Consider the following 19,896-nt stretch of genomic DNA (forward strand, 5'->3'; position numbering starts at 1 on the left):
TAGCGGTGTCAGGGTCACAGGGTGTGTGTTTGTGCGTGTGTGCGTGTGTGTGTGGTTTGTGTTTCACTGTGCTGATGTTCCTGACAGTTACTGCATGCCTCTGCCGCTAGCTTCTAACACATACAAATTCTCACAGCCTGCTTGTTTTTGTCGTTAACATTGTTGTTGTTGTTTTCCTCTAGCAGTGTCTCTTTTCACACAACAACAAGGCCATTTGGTGTAGCGCTTTAGGCCCCAGTTTGACCAGAGTCTGTTAGTTAAATTCCATCAAATTAAGCAGATATGCCTCATAGAAGTCAACATTAAAATGTGAGATAGTACACTACCCAGAGTCCACCGCTAAAACAAAATATTATCTACGCAAGGCCTTATTGATCCTCTGACCTGGCCACTTGCACTCTGAGTAATCTGAGCGACGTCCATCCTCCTCATGTCCATCCCTACTCTGACCCCTAACCCCTGACCTCTAACCTCTGATCTGTACACCTCACTGGCCAAATGGTTGGAGGTGTTCATACAACCCCCCCACCCCACTTTAAAAAGATAAGGTTCCACATTGGGAATAACTGAACTGTGCAAAAAAAGCAGCCCAAATGAGATAAAAAAATAGAGCAGCTTTAACTTGGGCCATGCATGATATACCCTGTTAAATGATAAACATTCATTCACGTATTAATGTATGAATGCAGGCAGAGAAACAATATATAGGATTAAGCATTATTTTACATAAACGAATAAAGTAAAGTCATTTTTTTTTATAAATGAAGACTTCTGAAACATAATACATTGCAGCAAGATCAGAAAATGAATATTTTAAGTTTCAGTTTGGGTAAGCAAATTGACAAGATTCTCTTGACCAGAGAAGTTCATTTCAACCGTATCGAGTCCTCATGACCATAGATGTTTTGAAGAATTCAGTATCACCATTTAGGCAAAGCGGAAGATCAATCCATCAGTACTCCAACAAAACAATACTACTCATTGGAATAACATCAGAACAATCAGTAAATAGTGTCCAAGACTAAACAGTATTTTGTGTAGTACTACTGAGCTTGAATGAGCATTTTCTTCAGTTCTGTGTTGCATTGTCCATTACTGTTCTTGGATTTGTGTTATTTTGCATGGGGAGAGTGTAGTAGCCTACAGCCAAAATGGGCTTCCTTTGGGGTTCTTCACATCAGTAGTCATGTCACCCCCTCAGCCAACCCCCCTCTCAGGCTCAGCTGGTGCCGGCACCTAAAGTCCCCAGGACACGTAGTGACAGCTAGAGCCAGGTCTCACACAAAACTGCCAAACAGGAACTCCCAACGCCCATTACAATGTTTTAAACCCCAAACGCCCACTAGGTGATGGGGACGGGAAGAGGAAGGGAGGAGGTTCTCTCTCTCTTTTTCTCTCTCTCTCCTCTTCTTTGACTAGGGCAGAAGGACTGGTGGCCAATAGAGCAATACAATCTCTCCCAGATGGAACGCAAAGAGTCTAATGTATCAGATACACAACGGAGGCAACTAACAGAACGGAAGAGTAAAAGTGGAGGAGAGGAGAGAGAGGGGATGTTGTTGTTCCTTCATTGTGCATATCCTGGATCAGTTTGTGGATCAGCTGGTTATAAACAAGCTGAAGGGTTTTGTCTTTGTCCCGTTCTCTGGTCTGGTCACACACATGCTGATCACTGACTCTCCACTCTCTCTCTTCATATGTGTCCTATGTCCAGCCAGGTATTCTTCATGCCATTATATTAAAGTCCCTGTGCAGAGGGCGTGTTTTTTTATTTTATTTTTTCGTTTCATTTCCCAGAATTATCAGAGTGAGAAGCGCAACGACATAGCAATACAAGTCTTTCCTAATTGAATGGGAAGAAATGAAGAGGCTGTGTGAGTGTGTGACTGGTATGTTGATGGTTATTTTATGAAAGGCTGCGAAGCAACGGCGTCATTTGCCAATAGTACACTGGGATTAAGGGGTTGTTGTGATTTTACAGCGCAAGCAGCAGTTTGTTGAGCATGTTCGCATGAACAATATCCAAACCTCCCTCTCAGAAACGATATGACATCATTGACATTGAGACATCCTTCTGTGTACAAGGTCCTCCCAGGAGCATTGATGGTTCTTTAAACGTCTGTGTACTCACAGCATCATCAGGATGGATCAAGGTGTGTTTTCACACTCACACCGTGGTTCAGGTCTATTTATGGACTGTTTGTTTTTTTGTTTGTTTTTTGCACAGACAGGAAGTTCCAATCCAGTGGATGATGCAAAACAGGGAAATCTGAGGAAAAAATAAGAGAGATAGAAAAAAAAGCATTAGACATAGAACACGGACAGAGGACTTGTGTGAATGAAAGCAGGAAGGCAAATGGTGTTTAAGAGGTCAAAAGGAAATATCTCTCCTTTCACGCCTGCAAAAAACATGCTAAAAAGAGTCATTAGTTCAGGGATGGAAAAATCACTCAGATAGGATCCGGATCCTATCTTCACTATTTTACCATACCCCCTCATTCATTGTCTTTCTCCCCTCAGTAAAAACAAAACAGACACTGCCTGCCCTGGCCTGGCATTTGCACCTGTTTCTCTACAGACGTGTGTCAGCGATATCAAGTATTAGAGCTAAAAGGCTAATTCCCTCCTCTGTGAACGTTATCCACTTTCCTCCCATTCCCTCCCCCAAAACAGTTAGGCTTTTTTTTTTTTTTTATCATTCCCTCAACTCTAAATCCAGCTAGATATTTCACATCTGACCAGCTTTGGCTCTGCATCTCATTCTGACCTTTTCGTTTTAAAAGTGCATATCTTTATTTTTCCAGCATTACGCCACCGATGATTTATAGCCTAGGGAACACCCCATATCAATTTTAAAGATATCCACCCCCTCCATCTGTCTCGCCTTCTTCCCTGTGGCCCTAACTAGAGGGCCGAGGGGGGAAGCCGATCTGTGGTATCTAGACGACACACACACACACACACACACAGGCGCACAGGCACACACAAGCACACACATAACGGTAGCCCCCGTACATCCAGTGCAAGCAGCCAACTCTTCCTCCCAGAAGAGGTTCCTCATTTAGGCTTAGAGAAGCTCTAGGTATACTAGCCTAGCGATGGGCAGATCTGCCTGGGGGTCATAGCATAGCGAAGGAGGAATAACAATAAGCAAACATCTGTATCCTCTCCAACGCATCAGTGGAATGAGCAATCTGACTGACAAAAGAAACCTCATTTGAGAATTTTTGGGGATTATATAAACTGGAGTTCGCTAGTCTTTACCAACCTTGGAAGTTACGAAATGGAACGATAACACATTTGATTTTATCAGTATCGGCACTCTTGCGAGACTAAAGCAAATCTCTGAATAAAAATGTGGATTTGCTTGAAACCAGATTCCTTTGGGGCTTTAGCCAGCAGGAAGGAATATACCTAAGAAAGGGAAGGGGGTAAGAAAGAGGGGAAAGCAGAGTAGAGTCCCTGTGAGAAGTGTTGAGTAGAGACCCTTCTCTCCTCTCTTCTTCCCCCTCTCCTCCCCTCCCACTATTTGGTAGACAGTAATATATCACTGTCACTGTGTCTCTGTGCAGTCAACACTTACACTACCTCAGTGACTGACTGCCATCTGAAATAATTGTAAAACCAAAATCAGTCGTTTTGCATTGGTCTAGAGAGGTTTAAAGCCTTCACTGCAGTCTCTGTTTCAGAGATGAGTCACTGAAGAAAAAGGGCCCCTTCTAAGTCAGGGAGCATTTCATCCAAGGAGAGCAGAGCAGAGGAGAGGCATATCAGCATCCCAGACAGAGCAGTGAGGCTGCTCCTAGCCGCTCCCTGGCATTACCAAACAGGAGACAGGAACATGCTGGACAGCTGCAGCCCAATCACACTTCTCCTCTCCATCTCTCTTCCTCTTTTGCTCTCTCTGTCTCTCTCGTTATCTATCTCTCTCTTTCTCTGTCCCTCTCTCTTGGTCTCTCACTCTCTCTCTCTCTCTCTCTCTCTCTCTCTCACACACTCTTTCCTGTTTCTCTCGCCCTCTCTTTGGCTCCCATTACCTATGAGCTGAGAGCACGCAGCCATTTCACAAAAGGTCTGCGAAATAAGGTCTGCCAAATGTGTGTGTGCATGTACGTGTGTGCACGACTGCCTGTTTGCGTGTGTGCATGTCTGCCTTTATGCATTCGTGTATGAGTGTGAAAGCGAGTCGGACTATGACACCAGGGTCTCCAGTGTTCAGAATGAGCAGGGTTGCCAATGGTCTGTGCTCTACATCCGTCTGGCCTGGTTATCGTCGCTGAGGCCGAGAGAGGTTACTATATGGGCGTACAAATTGACACAGGGCACAGGGGAGAAGTGGGGAAGACTGAGGCTGCTCAGGCCAACAGCGAACACTCACCTCCAGGCTAGGCACTGTTATTTGTCAGGGCATGGTGTATGTGTATGTGTGTGCGTGCGGTCTGTGTGTTTTTCTCATCTGTATGGCTGTGCAGCCGTGTTTTCTCTAAAAGACAGGCGCCAAAGCCTTACTCTTTCCCCACTCCTCCCTACGACCACCCTGTGTCTTCTCATCTCAGTAACCCCAGACAGCAACTGAAGAGCAGCAGTCTGCCTCCCTGAGTCGCTAGTCTGCCTCCCTCGCCCCCTCTCTCCCTTACCCCTCTCTCTCCATCCTTCCCTTCGTCCATTCCTCTCTCCCTCCCTCCATCTCTCTTTTTCTCTCTCTCCCTCCCTCCCCATCTCTCTCTCTCTCCCTCCCTCTCTCCCGCCCACCCACCCAGCAGCATACCATAAACCCATAAAAAGGAGGCGATTGAGAGTGGATTAGCCTCACCAGGCTGTGGTAGCCTGCCTGCCTGCATGTAGATTGTTTAATTGGCTTCCCCTCCGCTCACTCCCCTCAGACAAATTTCCCCCACAGGGACAATAAAAGTATTCTATTCTGTTTCAATTACCCCTCTGTCCCTCCTCCCTCACCCCAACCCTGCGGCCTCAAAACTCACTTAACCTACCCATGCGATCCCCTATCCTCTATCCTAGCCCTCCCACCCCTCTCTCTACATGGTCCCCCACACACACGCTCAAACACAAAGGGATGTCCAGCTATGGTGAAATATGTGGTGAGATGCATTTTGTTTATCCCTGTATCTGTGGTTTTCCGTGGTATCGACAGACACAACCACTCAAAACACACTCAGTACTCAGACAATGGAGGCTGTGTGAAGATGTTGCTTATTCAAAACAATACGCTTTAGTCTACCATCCTCCTCTTCTCTCCTTTCCCAATGGGCATCTCATTCTCTCTCTCCATCTCCTCAGTAGCCAGACATAGCAAATCCAGCTTTGCTGCTGAATCACTGAGCAATCACCTACTGGCTATAGTGTCATCATGGGAGAGATCTGAGTCTGTCATGGAGTAGATTCTCCTGAAATGTAACTGTACATACATATCATGTCAAACATACATACTGTATGTGGAAAATATGTCTATCCATTACATGCTGTATTGCTATTGGCTCTGCCTACACATTATTTTAGTAGTGCCAGACAGACAGTCAGCAAGCCACACATACTGTCTGCTTGGGGATGAAAACCAGACGACAAGACTAGGAAATAAATAAAGAAGTCAAATAGCAGCGGCTGCTTGGTTAGTATTCAAAGCATGCATGGCCAAACTCTCACGGCAATATAATTAGACTATCAATAATCAATTTGTCCTTGATTCAATCAGGATATTTGTCCTTGCCATTGTAAAAGAGAGACGGCTACTGAATGAAAACAGCTGTGTTTAACCTATGAGCTGGGAATTTAAGTTACAGTATGTGAATGTTCCAAAACACAGCCCTAATAGATATATGACTGAGTGTGTTAATAAGAAAAAGTGACAACAAGAAACTAATGCACTCAGCTCGGCTGTGAAACTCTCCAGTTTGGACTCTCCAGAATATCACTGATACATTATGCATTCCATCTCTCTCCCCCACAGTAACAAACAGACAACAACACAGAGAGCGAGAGAGACAGAGACAGAGAGACTTATCTCCATACCTCATGGGAGGGGGGTTGGGATGGAGGTGTCAGGCTATCCCAGGATCCCTTGCAGCTCAGGCAGGGAGATGTTTCCAGGTGCTGACGAAAGCTGTTGGGATAAGGGAGTAGGGTACGGTAGTTATGCTGTTCCACGCATCCAGCGTCGGATCATAACAGTCCAGAGTCTTACACCGCTGCGTGCCAAAGTAGCCCCCCACCACGTACAGTTTGTTACCTGACGCCACGGCCTGGCAGCTCATTCTCTTGGCTGTCACATCTCCCACTTTAGTCCACTGGTACGTGTCGCTGCTGAACTTATAGGCCGAGCACGCTGAGAACTCCGTGTCCCCACCCATCACAAATATCTGGTTTCCAAGGACAGCAGCGGCAGTGTAGCGCCAGGGCTGTGGGCAGGAGGCGGGCACCGTCCAGCGGTTCTCCTGCGGGTCATAGCACTGCACCTTGGGTAGTTTGTCGTGGGTGACGCTGGTGCCTCCGAAGGCAAAGAGTTTCAGCTTGACGCTGACCACCGCTGCGTTGCTCACGCCCTCCCTCAGCGGCGCCACCATGGTCCATTTATTGGCCGCTGGGTCGAACTGCTCCACCTGTTTCAGGGACACTGAGGGCGAGGCGGGGAGACAGCCGGTGCCAGCCGTGTGCCCTCCAACTACGTAGAGGCAGTGTTTCAGCTCGGCCGAGCCGTGGCCGAAGCGAGCGATGAGCATGGGCGCCGCCTTGGACCACTCCTCGTGCAAGGTGTCGTAGACCCACACGTCTTTGGACACACCGTTCTCTGAGCCTCTCCCGCCAGTCACATAGACATTACAGCCGATGGCGCAGGCGCTGAACTCCTTCCTGGGGCTGGGGATGTCTGCCTTGGGGATGATCTCCTTGGCCTTCTGGTCCACCAGGTACAGCTTGTCACACATAAAGGTCTGTCCTCCCAGCAGGAACAGGGCATGGCTGGTCTTCCTGGGCCGGGCGCAGGGGCTTTTCACCACACCATCGTTCTGAAGGATCTTCAGCTTGCAGTGGATAGCCTCATCCACCAGCTCCTTGCTCTTCAACTGGTCATTGATCAGCTCCTCTGTGGACACATTCTCCATGAGGAAGATGGCAGGGAGAAGAGCCAGGCGGACGGTCTGCAGCAGCTCAGGCAGGTTGCAGTGCCTCCTCTCCAAGTCGTAGTTGACCCAGTTGAGGGCAGCCTCGTAGACCAGCCTCTCATCCTCTGTCTCCAGCTCCTCGTGGGACAGGAGCTGCACCACCATGTCTTTGGGAAGCTGGAGGAAATCCTCTGTCTTGCAGATGGTGGGGAAGTTGCTGAGGCACATGCCCCAGGAGAGCTCAGACAGCTTCGTACACTGGTGGGCGTCGGAAAGCAGCAGCATGCCCAGGCAGTTGGACGGGTGCAGGTTCCTCTCCAGGAACTCGGCGCAGGCGTCCCGAATGTCTTGGAACTCCAGCATGTCCCCGGCCTCAAGGAGGGACTCTGCATTCTCCTCGTTGATGACAACCCGGGACGTGTAAGCATAGTCTAATAAGAGCTCCAGGACCTCCGGGTGGATGGAGTCCCTGAAGTCCACCTCGCTGGCCTGGCTCTCCTTCAGCCCGCCAGAGAACATGGCCTGTCAGAGAACAAAGAGGATGGGAAACCAAGAGAGTTAGCTAATTAGCTCGTAAAACTTTTTGCCCAGCTAGTGTTAGCATGGTGGATAAACATGCATGTTTTCTTATGTGAAATGCTAACGGTTCCCTCTCTTGGGAATAAGTGTCTTTACCTCAAAGTAGCGGCTGCAGGCAGCCAGCACAGCACGGTGGCAGGGGAAGGAGCGACTCCCAGCATGGAGGAGGACGTCGGTGAAGAGACGCTGCTGCCGCAGTGTGTTCAGGTGCATGAGGACGCTGTCGGCGTACGATGACTTGTGGAACAGGTAGATGTTCATGGAGCCGGTGCTGGCACGCGACTTGCGGTTCTCGTGGACGCAGACAGACATTTTCATTGAACCCTGGGAAAGAGAACAAAACCAGAGATTGGATTTAGAATACATAACGTATCATAACAAAGTAAAATGCACAGCCATTAGCATGAGTGATTCACAAAATGAAAACCAGTAGCCCATATATACCCATATATATGGAAACAGAAAAATGCATGATAAGATATTCAAAGCGTGGGGACATAGCCTACAGTTCAAAGTCCCTTTTCTGACCAGAAAACCAGAATATAAATGAAAGCTAGTCCAAGCTAAACCCTGTTAGAGTGCATAACTCATCTCTACACAGTCCTAGGGAAGGGTACTGAGTCACCATCTCAGTCTCAGGGTGCTTCCCAATTGGCACCCTATTCCTTATATAGCCATATGGGCCCTTGTCAAAGGAATGCACTATATCGGGAATAGCCATTTGGGATGCAGGCTCAGTCACATTTTGATTCCAGGGACAGGTGTCTGATATGATCAATATCAGCAGGGTCGCTCACTGTGCTAGAACAAGCTGGTCTCATTGACAAGACTTAACATAGTAAACGAAAATCCAGAACACTCAAATTAGTATGATATGCTACATTTGGTATCATTACATAAGACAGAAGGTTACTTAAGGGAAAAACGAAATGAGGGTGGTGGGTCTGGGTGGATGGGTAGCTGTATAAAGTGAACGTCTAGCAACCCAAAGGTTGCGTGTTCGAATTTCGTTACTGACAGCTTCAGCAACATTGCAATGACTTATTACTTTTTAGATACCTTGTAAGGGTTGGCTAGGGGGAGAAAACTTTCAAAAGTAAACAGCAAGGCGTGTACACCCCTAGGCTCCCCAAATTCTATCAGCATATCGGTTGTGCTACCAGGGCGGGCAAAACCCTAGACCACTGTTATTCTAACTTCCACGACGCATATAAGGCCCTTCCCCGCCCTCCCTTTGGAAAAGCTGATCACGGCTCCATTTTGTTGCTCCCAGCCTATAGACAGAAACTAAAACAGGAAGCTCCCGCCCTCAGGTCTGTTCAACGCTGGTCCGACCAATCGAATTCCACGCTTCAAGATTGCTTCGATCACGTGGACTGGGATATGTTCCGCATTGCTGCGAATAACAACATTGACGAATACGCTGACTCGGTGTGCGACTTCATTAACAAGTGCATCGGTGATGTCGTACCAACAGCGTCTATTAAAACATTCCCCAACCAGAAACCGTGGATTGATGGCAACATTCGCGCAAAACTGAACGTGCGAACCACTGCTTTTAATCAGGGCAAAGTGACCGGAAACATGACCGAATACAAACAGTGTAGCTATTCCCTCCGCAAGGCAATCAAACAAGCTAAGCGTCAGTACAGAGACAGAGTGGAGTCGCAATTCAACGGCTCAGACACAAGAGGTATGTGGCAGGGTCTACAGTCAATCATGGACTACAAAAGAAAAATCAGCCCCGTCGCGGATCACGATGCCTTGCTCCCAGACAGACTAAAAAACTTTTTTGCTCGCTTTGAGGACAATACAGTGCCACTAACATGGCCCGCTACCAAAACCTGCGGGCTCTCCTTCACTGCAGCCAACGTGAGTAAAACATTTAAACGTGTTAACCCTCGCAAGGCTGCAGGCCCAGACGGCATCCCCGGCCGTGTCCTCAGAGCATGCGCGGACCAGCTGGCTGGTGTGTTTACAGACATATTCAATCAATCCTTATCCCAGTCTGTTGTCCCCACATGCTTCAAGAGGGCCACCATTGTTCCTGTTCCCAAGAAAGCTAAGGTAACTGAGCTAAATGACTACCGCCCTGTAGCACTCACTTCCGTCATCATGAAGTGCTTTGAGAGACTAGTCAAGGATCATATCACCTCCACGCTACCTGACACCCTAGACCCACTCCAATTTGCCTACCGACCCTATAGGTCCACAGACGACACAATCACCATCACACTGCCCTAACCCATCTGGACAAGAGGAACACCTATGTAAGAATGTTGTTCATCGATTACAGCTCAGCATTTAACACCATAGTACCCTCAACTCGTCATTAAGCTCGAGACCATGGGTCTTGACCCCGCCCTGTGCAACTGGGTCCTGGACTTCCTGACGGGCCGCCCCCAGGTGGTGAGGGTAGGTAACAACATCTCCCACCCCGCTGATCCTCAACACTGGGTCCCCACAAGGGTGCATTCTCAGCCCTCTCCTGTACTCCCTGTTCACCCACGACTGCGTGGCCATGCGTGGCCATGCACCCACGACTGCGTGGCCATGCGTGGCCATGCATGCATCAAGTTTGCAGACGACACTACAGTGGTAGGCTTGATTACCAACAACGACGAGACGGCCTACAGGGAGGAGGTGAGGGCCCTCGGAGTGTGGTGTCAGGAAAATAACCTTGCACTCAATGTCAACAAAACAAAAGAGATGATCGTGGACTTCAGGAAACAGCAGAGGGAGCAGCCCCCTATCTACATTGACGGGACAGTAGTGGAGAGGGTGGAGAGTTTTAAGTTCCTCTGCGTACACATCACGGACAAACTGAAATGGTCCACCCACACAGACAGCGTGGTGAAGAAGGCGCAGCAGCGCCTCTTCAACCTCAGGAGGCTGAAGAAATTTGGCTTGTCACCAAAAACACTCACAAACCTTTACAGATGCACAATCGAGAACATCCTGTCGGGCTGTATCACCACCTGGTACGGCAGCTGCTCCGCCCATAACCGGTAGGCTCTCCAGAGGGTAGTGAGGTCTGCACAACGCATCACCGGGTGCAAACTACCTGCCCTCCAGAACACCTACACCACCCGATGTCACAGGAAGGCCAAAAAGATCATCAAGGACAGCAACCGCCCGAGCTACTGCCTGTTCACCCCGCTAACATCCAGAAGGCGAGGTCAGTACAGGTGCATCAAAGCTGGAACCGAGAGACTGAAAAACAGCTTCTATCTCAAGGCCATCAGACTGTTAAACAGCCATCACTAACATTGAGTGGCTGCTGCCAACATACTGACTCAACTCAAGCCACTTTAATAATGGGAAAATTGATGTAATCAATTTATCACTTGCCACTTTATATTATTTATATTAGATGTTTACATAACCTACATTATTCATCTCTTATGTATATACTGCACGCTATACCATCTACTGCATCTTGCCATCTTAATGTATTAGATGTATCACTAGCCACTTTAAACAATGCCACTTTATATAATGTTTTCATAACCTACATTACTCATCTCATATGTATATACTGTAGTCTATGCCATCCTGATGTAATGTATCACTAGCCACCTTAAACAATGCCGCTTTATATGTTTTCATACCCTACAATACTCATCTCATATGTATATACTGTACTCCATACCATCTATTACATCTTCCCAACGCCGTTCGGCCATCACTCATTTATATATTTTTATGCACATATTCGTATTCATTCCTTTACACTTGTGTGTACAAGGTAGTTGTTGTGGAATTGGTAGATTACTTCTTAGATATTACTGCATGGTTGGAACTAGAAGCACAAGCATTTTGCTACACTTGCATTAACACCTGCTAACCATGTGTATGTGACAAATAAATTTGATTTGATTTGATTTGGTTCCTTAAGGAACAATGCTAGCCAATGGTTCATATTTGCACCTTCGGTTAGTTGAGGGGTTCTTGGAGGAACCTTTTTGTATGTAGCACTGGGTTCCTGGAGGAACACTGGAGTGGAAGCGTGGTTTTAGTGGGAGTGTGGCTTTTTTGGTGCCCCGTTAGAGTAAATGTCAGTCCTGTTCATCTGTACTGTTGTATTGTCATCACATGTTAAAGTTGATCTAAAATCAAAAATTTCTCAAGTGATTCCATACATTGAAACTATACTGAACAAAAATGTAAACGTGTAAAGTTTTGGTCCCATGTTTCATGTTCTGAAATAAAGAAAATCCCAGAAATGTTCCATACGCACAAAAAGCTTACTTCTCTAAAATGTGTGAGCACTAAATTTGTTTATCTCCCATTTCTCCTTTGCCAAGATAATCCATCCACCTGACAGGTGTAGCATATCAAGAAGCTAATTAAACAGCATGCTCTTTACACAGGTGCACCTTGTGATGGGGACAATGAAAGGCTGTTGCGATATGTGTTAGAGGTAGGTGAAGGAGTCAAGCGCAGGAGAGCAGAGATGTCCAAGTAGCGTCTTTAATAGGCAAGTCCACAACACAAAACGGTCAGGTACAATACCAAAATAAGAAACCGCCCACGACACAAGAGAACACAGTACTCACGGAAGGAGGAAAACAACGCTCCTAAACTTATACACACTCAGTATAAACGTGAATAAACCTGAGTCACAACCTCAACGAGCAACATAGCACGAATAATCCCACACAAATTTAAGCAGGCAACAGGGGTAATTATACACACAGAAATTAAAGGCAAATGAACCCAAATGTGAAAGAACCAAAGACAAAACAAACCGAAAAGGAAAAATGGATCGGTGATGGCTAGTAGGCCGGCGACGCCGACCACCGCCCGAACAGGGAGAGGAATCACCTTCGGTGGAAGTCGTGACAAAGGCCCACTTTAAAATGTGCAGTTTTGTCACACAACACAATGCCACAGATGTCTCAAGTTGAGGGAACATACAATTGGCATGCTGACTGCAGGAATGTCTACGAGAGCTGTTGCCAGAGAATTTAATGTTCATTTCTCTACCATAAGATTCATCGAATGTCGTTTTAGAGAATTTGGAAGTACGTCCAACTGGCCTCACAACCACAGACCACGTGTAACCATGCCAGCCCAGTACTTCCACATCCGGCTTCTTCACCTGCACACAATACCCCATAATGACAAAGTGAACACAGGTTTTTAGAAATGTTTGCAAATGTATAAAAATAAAATACCTTACTTACATAAGTTCAGACCCGAAAACGTATGTATGAGACTCAAAATTGAGCTCAGGTGCATCCTGTTTTGATTGATCATCCTTGAGATGTTTCTACAACTTCACTGGAGTCCACCTGTGGTAAATTCATTTGATTGAACATGATTTGGAAAGGCACACACCTGTCGATATAAGGTCCCACAGTTGACAGTGTATGTCAGAGCAAAAACCAAGCTATGAGGTCGAAGGAATTGTCCGTAGAGCTCTAAGAGAGGATTGTATCGAGTGGCCTCACACAGTGGCCTCCATCATTCTTAAATGGAAGAAGTTTGGAACCACCAAGACTCTTCCTAAAGCTGGCCACCCAAGCCAAACTGAGCAATCGGGAGAGAAGGGCCTTGGTCCCTTGGTCACCTCAGGGAGGTGACCAAGAACCCGATGGTAACTCTGACAGAGCTCTATCTCCTCTGTGGAGATGGGAGAACCTTCCAGAACAACAACCATCTCTGCAGCACTCCAACAATCAGGCCTTTATGGTAGAGTGGCCAGACAGAAGCCACTTCTCAGTAAAAGGCACATGACAGCCTGCTTGGAGTTTTCCTAAAGGCACCTAAAGGACTCTCAGAACATGAGAAACAAGATTCTCTGGTCTGATGAAACCAAGATTGAACTCTTTGGCATGGATTCCAAGCATCACGTCTGGAGGAAACCTGGCACCATCCTTACGGTGAAGCATGGTGGTGGTAGCATCATGCTGTGGGCATGCTTTTCAGCAGCAGGGTCTGGGAGACTAGTCAGGATTGAGGGAAAGATTAATCGGAGCAAAGTACAGAGAGATCCTTGATGAAAACCTGCTCCAGAGCGCTCAGGACCTCAGACTGGGGTGAAGGTTCACCTTCCAACAGGACAACGACCCTAAGCACACAGCCAACACAACGCAGGATTGACTTTGGGACAAGTCTCTGAATGTCCTTGAGAGGCCCAGCCAGAGCCCAGAATTGAACTCTATCGAACATCGCTGGAGACCTGAAAATAGCTGTGCAGTGACGCTCCCCCTCCAACCTGATAGAGCTTGAGATGATCTGCAGAGAAGAATGGGAGAAACTCCCCAAATACAGGTGTACTAAGCTTGTAGCGTCAAATTCCAAGAAGACTCGAGGCGGTTATCACTGCCAAAGGTGCTTTAACAAAGTACTGAGTAAAGGGCTGAATTCTTACGTAATGTGATTTTTCTTTTGCGCACATTTCTGAAAACCTGTTTTTGCTTTGTCATTTTGGGGTATTGTGTGTGTAGAAAAAAAACGATTGAATCCATTTCAGAATAAGGCTGTAACGTAACAACATTTGGAAAAAGTCAAGGGGTCTGAATACTTTCTGAATGCACTGTATGCCCTTATTTGGAGTTTGATGTCACAGATGTGAGTTTTATGGAAGAAGGCACAAAATGTCACTGTCTTCCATTGAAAGATACAGACAGGTGCAGAAGATGGCCAGTAGCGATAAAAGACAGGAAATACGAACACAACACCACTACACCCAATCTTGCAAATCTATGTGTTTAGTAAGCACTTAATTGATGATGACTATGAAAAAGATATACAATCAGATACGATGGTAACAAAACACAGAAGAAAACTAAAAGACAGAGCTGTACTTTCTGTATTCCCATGGATTGGATCTAGCGCTGTGCCAAAATACAGAGGCGCTTTTGAGAAGAGAAAGCGTCAAAGCGAGCGTGCGGAAGTATGTAGTCTAGTCATCGCAGTTCGAGTTGATCTTATAGTGTTGTAGCATAGGCGCTGTACTGGTTAGCATATGTTGTGGAGATAATACACAGTAATTGTGTCACCTTACATCATAATAGACAGTAAATTGTGTCATGTCATATTGCAGAATGGACAGAATAAAAATAAAAGGTGTTGTTGCATTTTAAAACCTTTTACTACAGTGGGCTTAATCAGGGTCACACAGAGTGTTTATTGGTAGTCTTAAACAAATCTACTTTGAAACAAAAGTACACACCTCACACACATGGTTGTGGCCTTAAAAAAAACACCTGCATCATGTCAGATATAGAGTTGAAATGTATTACACTGAGAACTTGCATCACAATATTACACTTTGTATACATCACAGAAGATGTAATATGTGAAATATAACAAAACTGTTTGACATAGATCGCAGCCGACCGCGACTGGGAGACACATGGGGCGGCGCACAATTGGCCCAGCGTCGTCCGGGTTAGGGGAGGGTTTGGCCGGCAGGGATGTCCTTGTCCCATCGCGCACTAGGGACTCCTGTGGCGGGCCGGGCGCAGTGCACACTGACACGGTCGCCAGGTGTACGGTGTTTCCTCCGACACATTGGTGCGGCTGGCTTCCGGGTTAAGTGGGCATTGTGTCAAGAAGCAGTGTGGCTTGGTTGGGTTGTGTTTCGGAGGACGCACGGCTCTCGACCTTCGCCTCTCCTGAGTCCGTACGGGAGTTGCAGCGATGAGACAAGACTGTAACTACCAATTGGATACCACAAAATTGTGGAGAAAAAGGGGTAAAAATATATATGAAAATAATTTAAAAAATACAAAAATAAATATTTGAAAATACACTTTTTTTTTTAAATATATAAAATATAATATAAAAAACCGTTTGACATAGAAACTGCGGATTTTCATAATTAAAAAAAAAAAAAGACATAAATATTAATTATGAAATTGTAAAACATATTAATAACATTCCAGCCATGAGGCCAAAGAGGGCACCTTTGGTCATTGACTGCAGGAAAGGGCAATTGACTTAGGTCTACAAATGTTTTTCATAATAATAATCACCAATGTCTGATGTGTTGGCTAGCCATGGTTTATTTGCATGACAACATTTCATGCTTTTAACAACTGTATAGCCTTGCGGGAAATACAAAGTCCTAGGAACCACCTGGGGTAGGCCTTTTTGGTTGCATGTAGTCTGGTCTATTTTGTATTCGTAATCCCCACCTCCCCCTGTCGATAGTGGCCATGAGTATCCTAACAATATAATTACTTTGTAGGTTGCTGTTTACTTCGTATAACTAATCTGTAATGATAGGCTACTGTCTTCACTTCTTCCCCATTAAAGTTGAACATAGACAGTTTTGTGTATGAGTTCCTCAAAAGCCTGTGCTAATCCCAAAGTTGGAAAAGTTACCACTTTATTACGAGTCAGTGCAAGAGGTGTCACAACAGTCCCTGGTTTGAATCCAGGCTGTATCACATCCGGCCGTCCGGGTTCGGCCGGGGGTTGGCCGTCATTGTAAATATGAATTTGTTCTTAACTGACTTGCCTAGTTAAATAAAGGTGAAATAAAATATTAGCAATGTTAATATTAATATTATATTTAAGAATTTGTCATATGCATAAATATTCAAGGACATTTGTATTTGCAGTGTACAAACTTAACACGATGAACTGGAATTACATTAATGCCAACGGGTGGCCAAAATGAACTATCTGAAAGCCACACCTCCAATAAACTGCGCCTCCAATCTGATATTCAATCTACAATAGATTATTAAAAAGGTTCAAAATTGAACCCCTACCTCACAAAAAAAGGTCCCAGTTCGAACCTTTACACAGGCGTTCCTCAAACACCCTTGCAGAGGGGTTTCTCAAAGATTCTGCCAGTGTGGCAACACAAAAGGTTCTTCCAGGCACCTTTACTTCTAAGAGTGTAGGCTATACCCTATAACTGTTCAATCGCTGCAGGAAAAATTAACCCTGTCACCGGGCAAGATGTCAACAAAACCCGTCACTGTAAACTGCCACCATATGCTCATCTGCAGTATATATTCAATAAAATCTGTCCTCATTGTCATGTAACCGATATGAACAGCGCGGTCCCCAACCGGGTGTCACCATCTCTGCACGAGAGGTTAATTGTGTTTAAGCCCAACGCTCAATGGGACTAAAATTGTGGTCTCTACCGAATTTAACCAAATTAGAAACATAAATGAGACATCAGCAGCTATGTTGGAGCCATTTCGCACCTGATGCCCACATTAATACGGTTACACCGGGAGCAGCTGTAAAAGGGCACGCGGAGAGACCACTTAGAACAGACCGGGTGTAATCAATGATAAGAGAACACAATATAAAGGGTATCCTAAAATGCAAGGGTTACATTTGCAAGGGATGATTTCTTCTGTTTACAAATAGCCAATAGCCTCATTTGGTGTGTTGTCTAGATGGGACTGGCTTGAAGACGAGCAATCAAATATTGTATTTAAACGACATAGCCTGCATAGGCTAAAACTCCTCATAGCCTACCTACATGCCCTAAAAATAGCACATTTTATATGATCACAATCCTTGCTTTGTCTTGCTTCTCTCCTTGAGTCAGGCTAGAATACATGCAGCCTAGAATGATAACATGATAATGCAAACGTTAAACAAAATAAAGTTCCCCATGAATATTGTCCTCTAAACTGTTATAATTTGGCATCTGATCTCATATAGACCGATGTATGAAGAATTGCTTTAAATATCATGCTGCAAAATGCATTAAAACAATATGCATTTAGGCTATGTTCATAAATTACGCGTTTCCCAAAAATATGGCACAAGAATGATTGAGCTTCTCCATGAATTCTGAAGTCCACGATGCCACATCTCAAAGGATAGTGGGAGAATGAGAATGCTCAGCTACTCCATGCATGGACCTATATCATTAAAATAATGACAATTAACAATTCTCTAATGTGGAAAATATAAGTAGGCTATGTGCCATACATACCTCTTTAGGTGGGAGTTCAATTTTGTCCGCTTTATCCCTCGAACATGCCACTGCTGGAAGAGTAGCCACGATGCTGGTTCAAGCAAGCCACTTGTGCTTGTGAGTATGCGCGTCTTGTGTTCCTCACTAAGGAATAGCTATATTTGGGGAGGACCTGGACACTATTTCTATCCGCATAGAAATGTCAATGGATTCGAATCATCCAAATGTTTAGTTCAGTGATTAGATCTCCAGGTCTAAATTCATCGTTCTGTCCAGGTTAAAATAAGGACCAATAAATTCAAAATAAGGAAAATAATTTGCGCTAGCGGACTGACTCCAGACTTGCGTCTGATCCTATCGCAGTTCTATGTCGCTAGCTAGTGCACGTCGTGCGCTTGGTGAGTCGGGTCTTCCCTAGGTAAAGTCAATGGGGTGTGTTTATAGTGAGAAAGGGGGAGGACCGTCCTCGTGTCGAGGAAGCGAGTGGGAGGGGTATGTGGTGGGAAACAAGCAGCAGCAGAGGTAGAGGCGATGGGATGAGAACGCAAGATCAGAAGGTAAGGGGGAGGTAATAAAACAGTAAACTAGTGTGAAAGCCAGGGAGAGAGCCCAACTGCCAACTCACATCCAAGAGTGTGAATATTTACTCACCTGCAGAACTTTATTACAAACGGAAGTTTGACAGACAAATTGGATCATGATCCATCAGCAGGCCTATACTAGCACTTCTCATGGCTCCAATCGTAAGCATTGTCTGATTCCACATCCAATGCTGAACCTCTTTCTAAACCTTTACAAGACTTGTTTGAGATACGTTTTTAGAAACATTTGGAACTTAACCTTCATATCAGCAAGAAAGAATTTTCAAAAAAACAAAATCTGTTGTAACTGAAAAATACTTATGGTTGCTGTTAAAGCAAGTTAAAACAGTGTAGTATGTGTATATTTAGCATTTGTGAAATGATTTTGATGTCATATGAAAGAAGAGGGCTTTATGTTTCTAGAACCATACCGCAACTTAGAATCAATTCATGTTTAGATGGAGTATTTGGCTGTTTTGGCTTCCAGAGACAGTTTGTCTCGGAACATAACACGTAAGGTCCTTGGAGGTTAAGGGTCAGCTCACCTACACTCCTTAACAGTACATTCTTGGGACAGGCCTATACACTCTGTAATGTAGGCTTTTATGTGTTCATATTTTTTTGCATCGTATACTACTGGATAAAATGCACCAGGTATTATTTACATGAGGCTACATTTGAATTCCAGGAAGGCTATTTCCATAAATTTTTTATAACTTCCTCATGGAGTATTGATGCGTTTCATCATCAACATTTTGTATGCAGGGCCTAGTGGCTTGCCATCATAAATTCCTAATAGCCACTCTAGCCCAGGTGTAATCTCGGTTAACCCAGAATTTAAGTCTTGTGTAAATGGTCAGCTCCTCAATTAACACACGGAATCTGTCCATGAAAGATTAGCACAGGTGTGGGATTGCAAATGTTCACCTGCACTTTTCATATGTCGATCTTTGGTTGGGTCCTTTGCCCATAGCAGCAAATATAAAATAATGGCAAGAATTCCATACAGAGAAATGTAATTACCATAGGCACATATCAAAGGTGTACACGGTGAGGACGATAAGAATAACGCTTTTTTTCATATAGGCCTCTCTTTGACTGAATGCACTCGATACCTGTGCATAGCCACAGGAGGTGGTTTGGGGTGGGGGGGTGGGTAAGTGTCCCGTGAAAATCTCACTCTTAAAAGCTTATAATCTGTTAACTCCCAACTAATGTTGTTGACTCGTCCCATATTTGTATTTGTGGCCAAAGCATAAATTAGAAAAGAAACTCTTCAAAAACCCCACCTCAAACTTGTATCTCAAACAGATATTGCTATTTCCTCATAAATAATGAACATCATGTTTTTTTTGTAGAGACAGCTCATTGGCTGAGCTGGCCAATCAGCTGTATACTTGTCATTCATATTTTTTTATAGACCAGTATGCACCCACACCATTCTGTTGTTGGGGTATGCCAACACCATTCAAACACAGAAAAACTGCTTTTGACACCTTGCTCTTTGAACTTTGTAGAATCAACCCTCAAGCATGAAAACAAGAACATGTCCTTGCATCAGAAATGTAAATATGAGGTGACGCAATATTCTGCAGTATCCTAACAAATATATTTTAGACTATGTTAAGGGCCATCAGAGTTCTTTCTATAAGCAAAATGAAAGACATCTTATAATCAGTATCAAAGTACAAACACCTGGGTATGCATCCAGGTG

At 45.1% G+C, this 19,896-nt stretch overlaps 1 protein-coding gene across 1 annotated transcript; it reads right to left on the bottom strand.

Annotated features, from left to right (window-relative positions):
- Positions 1-740: 740 nt before the first annotated feature.
- On the bottom strand, positions 741-18,001 carry enc1 (ectodermal-neural cortex 1). Its single transcript, XM_014128074.2, has 4 exons — positions 17,620-18,001; positions 7,791-8,018; positions 6,028-7,637; positions 741-2,269 (listed from the first exon to the last, which is right to left on the bottom strand). The coding sequence occupies exons 2-3, from the start codon at positions 8,010-8,012 to the stop codon at positions 6,084-6,086; spliced, it is 1,776 nt and encodes a 591-aa protein (XP_013983549.1). The 5' UTR covers positions 8,013-8,018; positions 17,620-18,001; the 3' UTR covers positions 741-2,269; positions 6,028-6,083.
- Between the last annotated feature and the right edge of the window lie 1,895 nt (positions 18,002-19,896).

The sequence above is a fragment of the Salmo salar genome, chromosome ssa11 (assembly GCF_905237065.1).
Source record: "Salmo salar chromosome ssa11, Ssal_v3.1, whole genome shotgun sequence".
Classification (NCBI taxonomy): domain Eukaryota; kingdom Metazoa; phylum Chordata; class Actinopteri; order Salmoniformes; family Salmonidae; genus Salmo; species Salmo salar.

Bases quoted from the DNA above. Each gene is read 5' to 3' on its own strand.
- enc1 (XM_014128074.2), bottom strand. From the start codon at position 8,012: ATGAAAATGTCTGTCTGCGTCCACGAGAACCGCAAGTCGCGTGCCAGC. The intron at 7,638-7,790 runs GTAAAGACACTT...GTTCTCTGACAG, and splicing joins CCTGCAGCCGCTACTTTGAG to GCCATGTTCTCTGGCGGGCT.